This window comes from Sarcophilus harrisii, chromosome 4 (assembly GCF_902635505.1).
Source record: "Sarcophilus harrisii chromosome 4, mSarHar1.11, whole genome shotgun sequence".
Lineage (NCBI taxonomy): Eukaryota > Metazoa > Chordata > Mammalia > Dasyuromorphia > Dasyuridae > Sarcophilus > Sarcophilus harrisii.
In genome coordinates this window covers 202,945,189-202,959,837 of record NC_045429.1, presented here as the reverse complement: position 1 = coordinate 202,959,837, position 14,649 = coordinate 202,945,189, and the positions used below count along the sequence as shown (strand labels likewise).

The following is a 14,649-nucleotide window of genomic DNA, read 5'->3' as shown; positions in this document are numbered from 1 at the left end:
TGCCTTATCACCCAAAGGAAATACTACCTGGATTCCTTGAACTGTGACAAAAATGCAAAAGGAAGATCCTGAGATGTACCTTTTTTTTTTTTTTTAAGTAAAGTAATATAGACAACAAAAAGCTGACGGTGCTTCAAAGGAAAGAAATCCAGACTTAGGCTCCCTTCTTCGATCTGTAAAAGGTTTTGTTTTGTTCTTAAAACAAGTACACAGGAATACAACAAGCTACAAATATAGCAGTCTTTAATAATCTTTCCGGGAAACGGGCTTTGATTTCAAGGCCAGTTACCTGTAAGAGATGGGACCCCAGCTCCCGACCGACGTTATCCAAGGGACTGGTACGGGTTGAATGGCCCCACGCTTCTCCAAGCCCTGTATACAGAAGACACAGAGAAAAGTCTTCAGTAGAAATGAAATTGATAAGATCCCAGGTCCTCCACGTGGGAAGAATTGCCAGTTGCTAGAGGCGCAGCGTCCACTAATTACTGTGCCCAAGGTTATTAGTACAACTGTTAAGACTACAATCACAACGACTGCCATACGGTGGTGTAGCCAGTGATAATAAACAGTAAGCATTCCCCAGCAACACTAAAAAGACCATAGCAATGGATTGTGGAATAGCGTTACTTTCAATTCCAAGGGCTGAGTGAACTCCAGTTGGGTTGCCAGAGTCCAAGGATGCCGATAATCAGACCTTTCACACTACCTTATCTCACCTAACTTGCTTCCTTCGCTGAAGAAAATGCCGGGTTTCTCTTAGAGTACCGAGCCACAGCAAGATGTAATACAACCTATTTTGTGCCCAGCTACAGCATCTCCCTCCCTGGAAAAAGAGTGCGACCATAATAGAGGGTAAAGGAAATGGTCCGTTTTAGGTTGCATTTGAATATGACTGTTAGCGATTCCCCTGATACCGTATGCTATCGATGCGTTTTGCGTGCTTCATTTGTGTATCTACAAGGAAAAAAAACCACGTTATTCCTCATTCACATTCTTCATTCTCATCATTAATAAAAGAAGGAAACTAATAGCACGCGAGGAACTTGTACATCCACATGGAGTAATCTAGATCTTTCTCATTTTAGCCTCCGATAGGATTTTTTGATTGGCTATAATGACTCTCCTGTCATTCTCCTCCTCTTTAACCCCCGAAATTAATCCCCCTTATTAAAAATCAGTTTGCTTTCAGCTTTGTGGTAACTCTTAGGCTCTATGTCTCCAGTGGCAGATTTTGCAGGCATCAGTCAACTATTCCCCACCCCCACTCTCATTCCTTTTCCCCCATTCCCATCGCCATCTAACTCACGTTTTTGAAGTTAGTTCCCTGGGGGCACTAAGAGGTTTTACATGTTGCCTTAATATTAACACCGTCCTGAACAGAGTGCAGAGTCATTTTATTTCGCAGACTTCTAAATATAAAATACTTGAAATGCGGGCCTCCATTTCCTTATTGCCTTAGATTTCTCAAACTTTGCACTCAAATTCTCCGTTTATATCGGAATTAAAAATCTCTTTGTTCCTCAATATACTCATATAAACGTGTATACACACATATAACATATACATGTTATATGCGAATATCTATTACTTATGCATATTACATGTATAAATAATATCTAATCAAGATTATTGTTTTCTTGTATACAGAGAGATAAAAACTAGGAAAGCCGAGGGGAATTGGTCGAGACGGAGTTGTTATTTATGAGTAATATCTTTTAGCAAGGTTGCTGCTGAAATAATTTAAACTGGGCAGTTAAAACCTTTTATGCTAACCCCATTAAACAGGGCTTAACGTGACGAGAGGGAGAGGGAGAGGCAGAGGAAGAAAGAGGGGAGAGAGAGACAGACAGACAGATTTATTGGAAATACACAATGACAAACACGAGCATTATGATGTCTTACTACAAATTAGAGCATGGAATCTGACTGTTTAAAAACTGCTGGCCAGGTGCTACTTGCTGTTTATCCCCCAAACCAGAGACAAATAAACAAGTGATCAAAATCTGGGCAACGTAGAACAGTTAGTTCTCTTTCATCCCGGACCCGATTTACCTAAGTGTTTGCACATCTAAATAAACCTAACGATTTCCCCACAGCTATGCAAACATTAATGCTCCCAGACTACCTCCCTCCTCTCACTCCATTTCTCCCTCTTCTGTAACCCTCCCTGATTCTTTTTCATCCCTTTGGTCCAGTTAAATCTCTCCCATCTCACCCCTTCCCCGACTCTCCCCTTGACAATCGTTTTCCTGCCTCAGCTATGGCCCCACTTTGCTCTTCATAGTTTTTCTCCCATTTTATACACAAAACACTTATTCGTACCTCTACACACACACACACACACACACACACACACCCTGTTTGTCTCTCCCTATCCTTCCTCCCTTTCTCTCTCTCTCCCTGTCATCTCTATCCTTTTTTCCTCTCTTCCATCTTCTGAACCCTCCTTCTCCTTCCTTTTCATTCCTTTTATTACCAGAAAGTGGGGGCGGAGAAAGGCGGAGTAAAAAGTGTGTTGACTATGGGGCTGCGGGGGAGGATTGTCTACTCTTACTGTGTGTATGCCTGACTTGACTGACAGTGATCCAGATCACCCAGGTACCTGCACGTTGAGCAACAAAATCACCCGTAATGGAACGCCATCTGATGTCTTTGGCTAAAGGCAGGTAGTGAAACCTCAGGCTAAAACTCGGTGAGAAATGCGCAAACCAGGATACCACGACGGAGGGTCATCGCAACTCTGGAGAGTGAAAAGTATTTTGCAAAACAGTCCAGGACCACTATGTGTGGCCCATTGCATGTACTTTTTAAAAAACAAAAAAGGTTCACAAAGAGATGTGTGAAAAATAGCCCAAGAAGGTTTTCCTACCTGAACAACTGGGAAAGACACAAATTCGGAAGGCTACATATTACATACTGTTTCAGTTTTCCTGGTTTAGAATCTGGGCTGATTATTAATCCAAGTTTACGGATCTAATTAGTATGCTCCTATGAGGGAAAGTAAAACTTCCATCCCAAGTTAATGAATAGCTCATTTCCATTACAGGTTAATACAGGCCTCTTTTTCTTTTTCTTTCTTTTTAATGAAGTTTTTTTTTCTTTTCTTTTTTTTTTTTTTTTCCACGGAGCATTGCACTCCACTTTATGTTTCTGGTAAAAAAAAAAAATCTGCCTTGAGATCGAGTTAATGTTTTATAATGTAACGTGTTTTCTCTCTCTCTCTCTCTCTCTCTCTCTCTCCCTCTCTCTCTCTCTCTCTCCCTCTCTCTCTCTCTCTCTTTTTAACCTGGCGTGATTTTTCCTAACCCTAATTCTTTGTCTACAAGGTCTAGTCTTCTCATCCTCACACCCCCAGAAAAATGGGAAGAGGGGAGTACACAAAAGAAAGCAAAACCTCCTTCTGTCTTCTAAGACCCTGTTGGAGACTCCTCTTCTAACATGCTTCTTTGCTATAGTCAGTCAGTTGGTCCTCGGATCCGTTTCTCTGTCCAATTCCTTTTAGTCAAGGGGGTAAGCTGTGATTTTTTGCACTTGACCTACCGCAGAAAATTCTGTAAATCCGTTGATTGTCTGTTTAAAACAAGAAGGAAAGCAGCTCCCTTCGCTACAGGATTACAGTGGAAACCAGATCTAAAGATTTCCTTGTAATTTGGAGAGGCCGAAGGAATAAAGGGTTTGCAAGGGGAACAAGTAGCTCTGTGAAGGAGAGGATAACTAAATCGGTTTTTAGGCAAAAGGATTTTCCCCAGCTAAAGTGGTAGAAGACAAAGAAAAACATAATCTATTTTGGAAGATTTCCAAGATATGCCACATTAACCTTAGCAGATAAATTTTGCTTTTCTACCTTCCCTCCCCCATTCCCCTTAAAGTCTGGTTTATCATATTTACATAAGTAGCATTAGAGGGGGTTGTATCTATTATGGATCTAAAGGACTAGCTCACATTTCATTAGAAAACCTGGTTGAAGTTTCCCTGTTGCTGTATACTTGATGCATTGTAGAGCCATTTCCATTTAAATACCCCCTGACCCAAGGATTACCTCAATGGACTGACTGCACGGGTTTTGTAATTTCCTGAAAATGAGATTTCGATTTATAAAACAAGAAACCAATTAGTAACCAAATGAGGCGAAGTAGATCCACTAAAATTGACCTAATCCCATAGGCACCATTTAGGCAAGTTCTTGGCGAATGAATGATGAGCCCCAGTCTAGCATGGGCTCAAAGCATCATCCAGCTGTGTTATTGCAAGCAGCAAAAATAAATTGATCGAGCTTTTCCTTCAGAATGAATTTCATATCCTTGACAAAATATAGATTATGGCTCCAACATCATAGCTTCCTCCACTCATACAGGAAGAGGAGGAGGAAAAGAAGCACTTGGCATTATTATTGTGTTTTTTTAACCCTCCCCTAGACAGGTAATACACACACACACACACACACACACACACACACACACTGATTCCTTTGTAATACATAATAAACAAAAGTACAAGTAGATGACATAGTTGGAAGGAATATTTACACTGATTATATCACAAATTCTTTTTAGTATTTTGCTAGGGTTGCTTTAGCTTTCTCCACAGCTCCTGATATTTCTTTAAGCAATCATGTAGGACAGAGAGTAGGGTTAGGAGTCATAGCACTTATCTCTTGTCATGACCTGAACATGACCTAATCATTATTGGCAAAGATGCCAATCCGCTTTCAAACTCAGGACAATAACAGATTTTGCTCAGGAAGAAGTGGGGAGATAGGCTGAGGGTGGAGTTCAAAAGAAAAAAGAATGGAGGAGGGTAGTCAAAAGAAATTACATAGTTTAAAATGCTTCACAAAGAGACCCAGATGTCCATTAACCCAATTGGAATTCCAATATATATAGTTCATTCCAACCTACCTCCTGTGCTTTCTTCAGTCCGGGAGAGATAAGGGGAAGGTTTGAGGCCTGTCATGCTAGAGCTCAGCCCACCAGCTTACTGGGACCGGTGACTCCAGTGTCTAGGAGGGCAAGGGAACTGGAGGTAGGGGACAAGGGAAGGGAAATCCCATTAGGTATGCAGGGAGAAGAAACTCTGACCAGGTTTAGTTACCAACATGTACCTTAAGACCTCTATAACCTGTACTCTAGGGGTAGCTTTGCCCTGTCCCATCCTGCCTATCTACCATGACTCTTGAGAAATTTGGGAAAGGGGACTACGTTTTGGGTTGATGACTGTGTATGCCTCTGTGGAAACGGGTTATTGTCTTTACAGAAAAGGAGGGATGTCCGGGCTCTGGACATTTTCCACAAATATGAGCCACTTTTTTCTGAAGTCTCGGCTTTTTCGAGAATAATGTGAGTCTGATCAAGAGTAATTTGTGATTCTGGTTGCCAAATCAAATAGCAAATTAACACCCCAAGCTCGTAAAAGATGAGAAAAGCTAGATGGACTCACAGGCAAGGGATTGAGATAAAAGACAGGCTTAAAATATGGAAGAGAAAAGTAAATATTTTTTCAAAGGTTTCGTTCAGCCTCATCTGAGAGTATCAAAAAGAGCTTTTATTTCTGAAGAGCACAGCTTTCCATGGACCGCGTCTGCTATGGCTCCCATTTCTGCACTTGGGTGGAATCTTCTTGCCCTGTAGCAATGTGGAGACCCAATTCCGACACTCCTCTCAATAGGAGCTAGGAGGGTGATAGAGTCGGGGAGATGTTCAAGGATGCAGGATGGGAACTAGTATCTCTCGGTGGCCCAGGAGTCTCTACAAGGCGTGCGCTGAGCTCAACCTCAACTACCCCCAGGATTCTGCTTCTCTCCCCTTCCAATCTCTCCTCACTCTAATTAGTTCAATTAGCCGCTTCAACATTTAATCAGAAGCGACAGCATTAAAAGTGGTCTTTCGTAGCTGAGAGGGGCAAACTAAAGGAAGCAGGAAAGTTTTATCCGGGCCAGCATCCTTTCATGTCCAAGAAGATAGATGATTTCTCGGCCCAGAGATCATTTCCATTATTACTAGAGGAGGAGATAAGGGAAAGAAAAGAGGAAGGAAGTAACTTTAACTCAATAACTTTTAAGCTCTATAGACTCTCCAGGAGGCCATTAGCTAGGACATTTTGTCCCCCTTTTGGCCTCTCTCCTCCTTCCTCTTCCCCCTCCCCCAGATCTAGAGGTTAGGGGTTGGGGAGTGAGTAATCGCTGCTGTTATTCAGTTAAGCTCTAGTTGCATTTTCCCAAAGTAGGTCAAGGTATGCGGCCAGGTAGCGCCGAAGTTGCAGATCTCGGTCCAACCCAGGCAGGCCTGGGAAGAAGGTGAGAGCTGGAGGAATCCCTCCCGCGGCTACAGAGTAGGCGAAGGTTCTGTAAACCCTCATAGCCAGAGGGAACTTTGGGGAATCAAGTGAAGCCGTTTCAAAAATCTTAATGACTGTTGGGAACTAGTTCTTCGCCTCTCACCCAACTCCCCGTACACTCTGTTAGTTCCTTTCGTATTGCTCTTTCAGGTAGTCCTAGCTACTGGTGGAGATCTTTCTCAGCTCCTTGGGAGCTCAAGGCGTATAAGGGAAATGAAGGGTGAAAGGAAGTGGCGTAATGGATGGGAAAAAGTTGGCTCTTTCTCTATCTCCCCAGACCTTTTCTTTTGTTCAGTCTATTTGCTGAAAACAGATGAATCCAAACTGTTGGTTAAAGTCCAGCGTCAATTTAGGGATCAAGGAGCGATTTCATGTCGGGTGACGAGTTGGAAAGGACTCCACAAAGCAAGACATCCCATCTAATGGGATGTGCGAGACTCTTCTCTGAATTCAGAGTTGATGTCTTAGGAAGACACTAAGTCCAATGAGGCCTTCCTTCTAAATGACGATGAGACTAGCATAAATAAGAAGCCTAAAAGAATAATTTTCACAATTCAAATAATTACAAGGATATCTAAAATTTGCGCTTTATGGTACCAAGATGAGAAGAAATTTTGTCTTGGGATTACATACCCGAAGTCTCAGTAGCGCAGAAATGAGAATATATAGGATGAAAGGACTGCAAACCCCGCTGGGAATTGATCTAAACTCTGTTGCTCTTTGGCCAAAGTCGTTGCCAAAGTCACTAAGTCGAAAATTTCCTTAGCCAGACACCACCCAGCCTTTTTCAAAATTTTGCTCAATTCCAGGAGGGATTTGTACTGTTGGTTGAAAACACCCACCAGCCTTAGAAAATGGGTTTGTGGGTTTTTTTTTCCCCCTCCTTAGGAAAAAGAAATCAAGGGATCAACGCCTAAATCGAAAAAAAAAAAAGTGACTTCCTCTATTGATCTGATCTATAATTTCTGGGACATAAATCTGCCTTTGCAACTGCTCCGCTAGGAGTTTAGTTCTGTACTTCGCATTTTAAGGCCACATCAAAACTGGAATTAAACAGAGAAAAGCAGTGTGGAGAGCAAACTGCTGCTTAAAGGCTTTTAAATGAGAAAAACTTCTGTAAGAAAATAAACATTGAAACCTAATACTCAATCATTTCCCTGAGCGGCAAGGAAAATAGCCTTAAATCACGAGCCCACGTGGGAAATGGGGTTTCTTATTCCCTTTTAGTTCTCGGTCCCTAAAATTTAACATGATTAAGCATTTCAATCTCGAGGTGAACCCAATTGAACCCACCCCCTGTCGCCAAGGTTTGTTTAATCATTGTCCCTCCAGTCCTCTAAGAGTGTGCCCTCTTTTATGCGAATTGTTGATCTCAAATCTGCAATTATTTTTATTTTCCCTAAGTCATCTTGACACCAAAATAGTAGATATGTTGTCAAATTATTGAATAGATCTGAAAACTGTGCCTAACCTTTCGGAGTTACCCACTTTGTTCTCAGCCAAAAAATGCATTTAATTCAATCACACATTTTTAAGGTTGGGTTAACCCACTATACACACAAAGAATGTAACCTTCCTTTTATCGTCCCTCTTTCCCCTCCCCATTCCAGTCTTTGATACACTAAAGATTTATTCATTTCTACACGTCTCAGTTTTTCCTCTGTAAGGCTGTTTAAGAATAGATTATGTTACCAGTTGGAAGACATGGCCGTTTTAATGATTTCACAGCAATCTTCCGAGTTTTCTTCTGCTAGTGTTCGTATCCTGGAGTCTCCGCTCTAGCGGCTGCATTCTAAACTCCCCCAGGGACCTAAACCACCCGCTAGCTTTCCTCTTTTCTTCGTCTTTCTTACCACCTATATATCTCTTTCTCTTTTTCTCCGATCTTCTTGCTTTTCTCATTGTCTTTCATTTCTTTGCCTTTATCTTTCTTTATTCCTGCCCTTTCTGTCTCCCTTTTCCTTTCTTGTTCCATTTCTTGTGTTTTCCCCACCTTTTTTTTTTCTCTTTTAAACTTTACTTCTTTCTTCTCTTTTTCTTTCCACTTTCCCATTCTTTCTTCTCAAGATTCTGGCCCATTTGGATTTAGGTTGGAATATTCGTCTGATTTCCTTGAGACTCTAAATTCCTGAGAATACTTGGAAAACAGTTTAACTGTCTTTCCCCCTTTATTTGAAAATTGTTAGAAAGTCAGGGAAATACGCTTTTAAAAGTCCTAAATTCTTTTTTTTTAAGACTTAGTGACTATAGAAAATTTTAACTTTCTGCCCCCATTGCCATTAAGGGAAAATGTGTGTATTCAATTGTTTTTTTTTTTTTCCTTTCAAGCAAACACACACACACACACACACACACACACACACACAAACTACCTCAAAACAGTGACATGGGCACACGGAGTCAACCTCTACAGTAATTGTTATGAATGGTCAAGTTTCATGTGTTCAGGATGAGTTTCAAAGTTGTGTAATTTAACCGCTGACTCTAAATGATATGTAGGTCACTCTCAGCGTAACTAAAATTTTTGTCTTTGAAATAATACCACAGTTCTAAATTTGTTCTAGAATTCCCTTTCGCAAAGTTGAAAAGGATTTCTCCTACTTGGTACTAAGCATTTTCTTTAGCTTTCCAATCCCATCTTTCTGTCACAGTTCCCCTCTCTTTTACTCCTCTGCATCCCGATTCAGCACCCCCTGCTGGCAAAGCCGGATTCTGAAACTTTCCTCCCTTTTTCAAAGTGTGTGTTTCGTCCACACTAAAATGAAACTCACCCAGCACATGCTGGAAATGTATTACCTCGAGGCCTCCTGCATTTCCAGTTCTTTCAGATGACCCTGCATAACTCATCAGGGGACTTTGTGGCACTCAACCTCCAGTGAGTTATGAGCTCATCAATAACTAAGGGAATAAATGAGGTGCCCAGAGTTAGCACATTGTCTCTCCCCTTTATCTCCATAAATGTACCATCACTCGCAGAAAGGGAGAAAAGAATTGCACAGGATTAAGTGGAATGGTGGGAAGAGGACACTGCCGAAACCATAGTCCCCAGAAGTTAAGTGAGACATACTTTGGAAGTTAGTTAACTTAATCTTGATTAGGATTCAGAATTGACTTGAGAGTGCCTTTTGCATCAATTAATTAATTTGTGAATTGCTGTTAGCACTTCATTAAATGAGGAAGGTTGATGTCTTTAAAAAAAAAAAAAAGACAAAATAAAACAAACAAAAAAAAAAAAATCCACCACCGAAGAAGAAGCAGAAGCAGAAGCAGAAGAAGAAGAAGAAGAAGAAGAAGAAGAAGAAGAAGAAGAAGAAGAAGAACCACCCCACCCCACCCAACTCTGAGCAGAAGCTCCTCCTCAATTTCTTTCTGGCACAAATTAGCATATGCTTTGGAGAGCGGCAGCTCGGGCTCCTATGCACTTTGCCACACAATTCCCTAGTGCATGCAGACATTCTGTTTGGCCACGGAGGGATGGGGATCCGCTATTCTTCTCTTCCCATGATTACTTACAGCCCTACAAGCAGTACCATATGCTTCTTCTGATCAAACACCTCGCTACATAGGCACCAATAATTGACGAGACCGGCTAGAAATCACGAAGAAAGGTAGCCTACTGAGACTGCAGGAGTTGACAAATCACTGCTAATAATCCTTTTAGGCCCATCACGGCCATCAGAGTTTGCAATAGCTTTATTTTTATAAAGTGGGTGCTGACAATATACAAGACAAACTAGTTCTCTCTCTTTTTCAAATCAGAAGACAGCCTATCATGGTCATCATCTTCCCTTCAATAATTCCTACAGGAAAACGGAATTCGGGTTGTGGTTTTGTTTTAATTTTTGTTTTAATTCCTTTTCAGGTGTTAACTTTAGTTAACTTTCAAGATGGATTTTTAGTCTAAGATGAAACCTATTAGTTCAAGGAAATTGATTTAAGAGGCAATTGAACATATAAATAGTAAGTATAAATACTTAGAACAGTATTTTTAGTTTCAGGGACATTTCCAAAGATTCCCTTCTAGTCCTAGCTAGAACATGCTTTTCTGAGGCTGGTTTTTCCAACAGATGAATAACAATCTGAAAAACTTTCAATCAAGGAAAGTGAAACAAATTTCACACATTTCCTTCCAGTTTTCCATTTTAAAAATGCCAATAACCCCAAACACTCAAAGTCAAAAACAACAAAACCCCCTTTTCTCTAAAGAATAGTGGTTCACTCATAAATAAACTCAATTTTCAATCTTCGTTAGTTAGTTAGTCAACTAGTATTTATTAATTGTCTACTATATTCCCCTCCCCCCCCCAAAAAAAAAGAAAAACAGTTCCTACTGTCAGGGAGCTCACAATCTAATAGGGGAGACAATTTACAAATTACTAAGTATATACAAAAAAAAACATTTATATAGAATTAATTGAGGAAGACAATTAAAAGGAAGAACTACTGGAGTAATGGGAAAGGATTCTTGTTTTAATTCTCTTTATAACAATTAAACCATATGAACTACTTATTTCCCTCCCCTTCAAATTTTCTTTTTATTCTAAGCAAACTTCATATATTTTGTAATACTATTTCTTCTTTTTCTCTTTTCTCTTCTTAGTGTTTTTTTTCCTAATTTCGTTAAGGAGAGGGAAGTAGAAGACTTCAAAGGCTTTATTTTTATCATTAATATCTACACCTTTGGATTAGGGCACTAATGAATTAGGTAGATCCTTTATTTCATAGATTTTCCCCCTTTATTTGGCTTGGGGATGATTCCTGACTCTAAATACAGATTTTATCTATCGATTGAATTATTTTGTACAATTCCTTACATGTCAACAATCCTTCCACAGCTCCTTTTACCAGTCAGCCAACAAAAGCTTACTTTCTAAACGGGTTACTGATTGCAATTGCCTTAACTTACTCTGAAAAGTGCATTAGAAATACAGTTCCTTCATTATTAAATTTTTAGTTAGCCTAGTCTTTCAGTAACATCTCTGAGACAGCTATAAAACTTAAAGCCAGGAATAGTTTTCAGAAAATGTGGATACCAAGAAACACCAAGAAATCCCAAGCAATAAGATTCCTTCAAATAGAGTCTAAGAAATCAACGCGAAGATGGTACTTCTCCAGTATTTGCAAGAAGTAGTGTCTTGAAAGAGTTGCCTGACTTTCCAGTAGATTCCACCCATATTCAATCTATGTACCTAGCACTGTGTCTGTCATTGCATACATACAATTAAATGTAAGTACTCTGGCAATGCATGTGTTTTCTACTGAATGCAACTCTCACTTAGGGAATAAAAAAAAAAAGAAAAGTCCTGTTTGCTTTAAGAATACACTTTCAGTTGAGCTCAGTGTCTGAAGTGTTGACAAAAGCATTGTTGGTCTGCTTCTCCGCCAAACATCTCTGAAGTGAAGTGAAAGTATTAATGGAACAGAAGAGGGAAGAATGAAGAGCAAGATCTAACACTGACTTTAAGAAAGTCCTTGTGCAAATAGTCTCAATAAATTCCCATTCATATCAGGCATATTCATATGTGTATACGATTTAGACCGATATGCATGTATATGAGGGCATTTATACATACAGTATACCAGCATATGAACATATTTTATATTACTTTTGTTCTTTCTGAAATTAAATTTAAGCAAAGTCACTTACCTTCTGGGAAAACCACTCTCATTTTTAGATAGCTAGTGGTGAGTCTGATTATGGATGCTTTGTCCAGCTGAGAGGTGATGGCTGAGGGCAAAGGCAGTAATTTAGCCAGTTCATAAAATTCACTGTTTTCCTTCTCCCGTCTAGTCCGGGCAGCATTTTTGGACTTCTCTTTCATTGTGTCTTTTTCCCCCTTTCTTCTTTGAATTTAAGCTCCACAGATTCATCCAAAAAATACGAAATTTTCAGCTACAGGTCATGTTTGGCAAAAAACATAAAACACACCTTGAGTGAAGTAGTTTACGTCTTTTTAACTGGAGGGATATATGATAGCAACAAAAGACGAGAATTGGACAATAAAAATATTTACCCAAAATAAAAATGAAACCAAAAGGTAGAAAATAAGAGGATAGGAAAGGTGACTTTCCAATGCAGATTCGAAAATCCAAGTGTTTCTGCAGGACACTATATGTCAATAGGACCATCGAAAAACCAAGCTTCTCTTCTGTGGCAGGCAGCAAACATCGGTCCTCGGAAAACAGGCATAATAATTCCAGTCTTTTAAATTTCAGCTCTCAATCCCCAGGCCTCAAGGATGGCTCCAGTGTCTTGAAGGTGGATCAAATATTCGATGCAACTTCTTTCAAGCCACTGTAAAGACAACAGCATGGAAAGGATAAAAGATGTGCTGCCAAACAATTTTACACACGCACACAAGCTGAGACGGGGGGGAGAGGAAATGGCCAAGAAGGTGCCCGGGAGTTTGTTTTTAAAGATCTGGAGAAAGCGGCTAGTTTAACTGAGCGTTAAGCACAGTACTCATACATTCTTCCTCTCGTTAGCAACTTTCTCAATTCCATCTAGTCATGTGAAATTGATCAATGGCTAATAACTTATTTTAAAATAAACAAACAATAAATTCTGTTGCCCTATTCTTGTCTCTCGTGCCTCCTAACCCCAATCCCAAGACGGATACCCCATTACCCCTCAACAACAGAACAGCTGGTCTTTGGATTGGACTAAATGTGCCAATAGGACAAGATAGAAATTCCCCTAATAGTGAAAAACACAGGCTAAATCCCAAAGCATTTTGTATGTATCCATGTTGGTCCCAGTTTTCTGTTATGAGAGCTGGAAAATAGTTTTTAAGACACTGAATGGCACAGACTGTTAACTGATGTAAACTTTAAGTCAAATGGGATCCAGTGGGTTCTCTTCTTTCTCAGGAGTAAAGGCAAAAAGACAACACAAATAAGAAATTGGACGCACAGCATCCCCCCTCCCCCAATAAATCTTGAAGGTCATAGAACATCTTAAAACTCAACTAAGGGGGTCTCTGTCTTTATCTTTTTAGTAAGATAAACATAGCCTACAAGGAACAGTGATATTGCCTGGGTAAATCGTCTGCTTCCACCTACCTTCGATCCCCGAAGTCTGCAGTAGGTAAGGATCCCAACTCTTAATTGCAACCATTACTACAATCAACTAGAGAAACTTTGCCCTCTTCTCTGCTGCTCACACGCAGAGAGTTTCTGCTTCCTTTATCTTAGTTATCAGGTTTGGGGTTTGGCTATTTTTTAGGGAGATGCGTGGGAGAGGGGACGAAGAAAGAGATTATAGGTTTGGTTCAGATGAGACGGCCTTAGAATCTTCTTGGATAATTGTCATGAAGTTGCTATTTTGCCTAATTGAAAGCAAAAAAAATACACCCCAAATAACTTCTTTATAGCTAAAGGGTTTTTAGCCTCAACTTCACTCCTACTCTCCCTCTCTCCAGCCCTCCCTTAATGCCACAAACAGGGCCTCCTTTTCTCCTATTGGTCCGAAGCGCCTCCAAGGCCAGGTACTCATTGGCCCGGTGGCTGAGTGACGCGTGTACGCTCCGAGCTACCCTCCCTTTTCTCAGCCCCCCTCCTCTTTCAGGGGGCAGCGTCCGCCCTCTGACCCGCGTGGTAGCCAGAGCTCCTAATGAGATCCGAGCTCTGGGGGCGGGCACACAGGCGAGCACAGGGGATCCCGCGATTTGCTGGCGGGACCCGGAGTTTCCAAGCCGCTGCTACAGCTCCTAGGACCCTTGGTCTAGTCTGGCCCGGACGGTGCTCCTGCCTGCCTGGTCTGCAGCGTCCAGTCTTCTGTGGGCAAGGGGAGGAGCGGGTGTGAGGATAGCAACGAGGGTGGTGGTGGGGTAAGGAAGATTGTCAGTGCCCCGTCCTCCCACCCCTCACCTCTCACTCCCCTTTAATGTGTGAGTGGAGGTGGATGAACATTGAGCCAAAGAGGAGGCCTATCACTTTGATGTCGCTGATGCAGTCCAGTAGCAGTGGCAGATTCAGGGTTGCAAGGTGCATGGGGCGGGCCATGTAGTCTTATCAGTAGCAGTAGGCGACAGCTACAAACCAGCAAGCTGCAAGGGTCACACTTCCCCAGCTGAGGACGCAAAGTACTGAAGAACAGCCTGGGAACAGAAACCAGTTGAGAAAGGGGGCGAGGGGTGTGTGTGCATGGATTGGAGTGGGGGAGGGGAGACGCTGCCGTAGTTAACGCCGCTAGATTATTACATGTAGAGGATTGGTTATTCTTTAAAACTAGAGTAATATGCCTGTGTGTATGTTTTTACGCCTTCTCCGCCCCCAATCTCCATATAGTTTCAGGCACCACCTGAAGGTATTATT

General features: G+C 41.1%; 1 protein-coding gene across 1 annotated transcript in view; it reads right to left on the bottom strand.

Annotated features, from left to right (window-relative positions):
- The window catches only part of SIM1 (SIM bHLH transcription factor 1), a 77,762-nt gene extending 64,871 nt beyond the window's left edge, over positions 1-12,891 (bottom strand). Inside the window, exons 1-2 of the mRNA XM_003769314.2 lie at positions 11,981-12,891; positions 290-372 (exon numbers count right to left, since the gene is read on the bottom strand). Coding sequence (XP_003769362.1) covers positions 290-372; positions 11,981-12,155 — 258 coding nt within the window. The 5' untranslated portion in view covers positions 12,156-12,891. The remainder of the gene's footprint in view (positions 1-289; positions 373-11,980) is intronic.
- Positions 12,892-14,649: the final 1,758 nt, after the last annotated feature.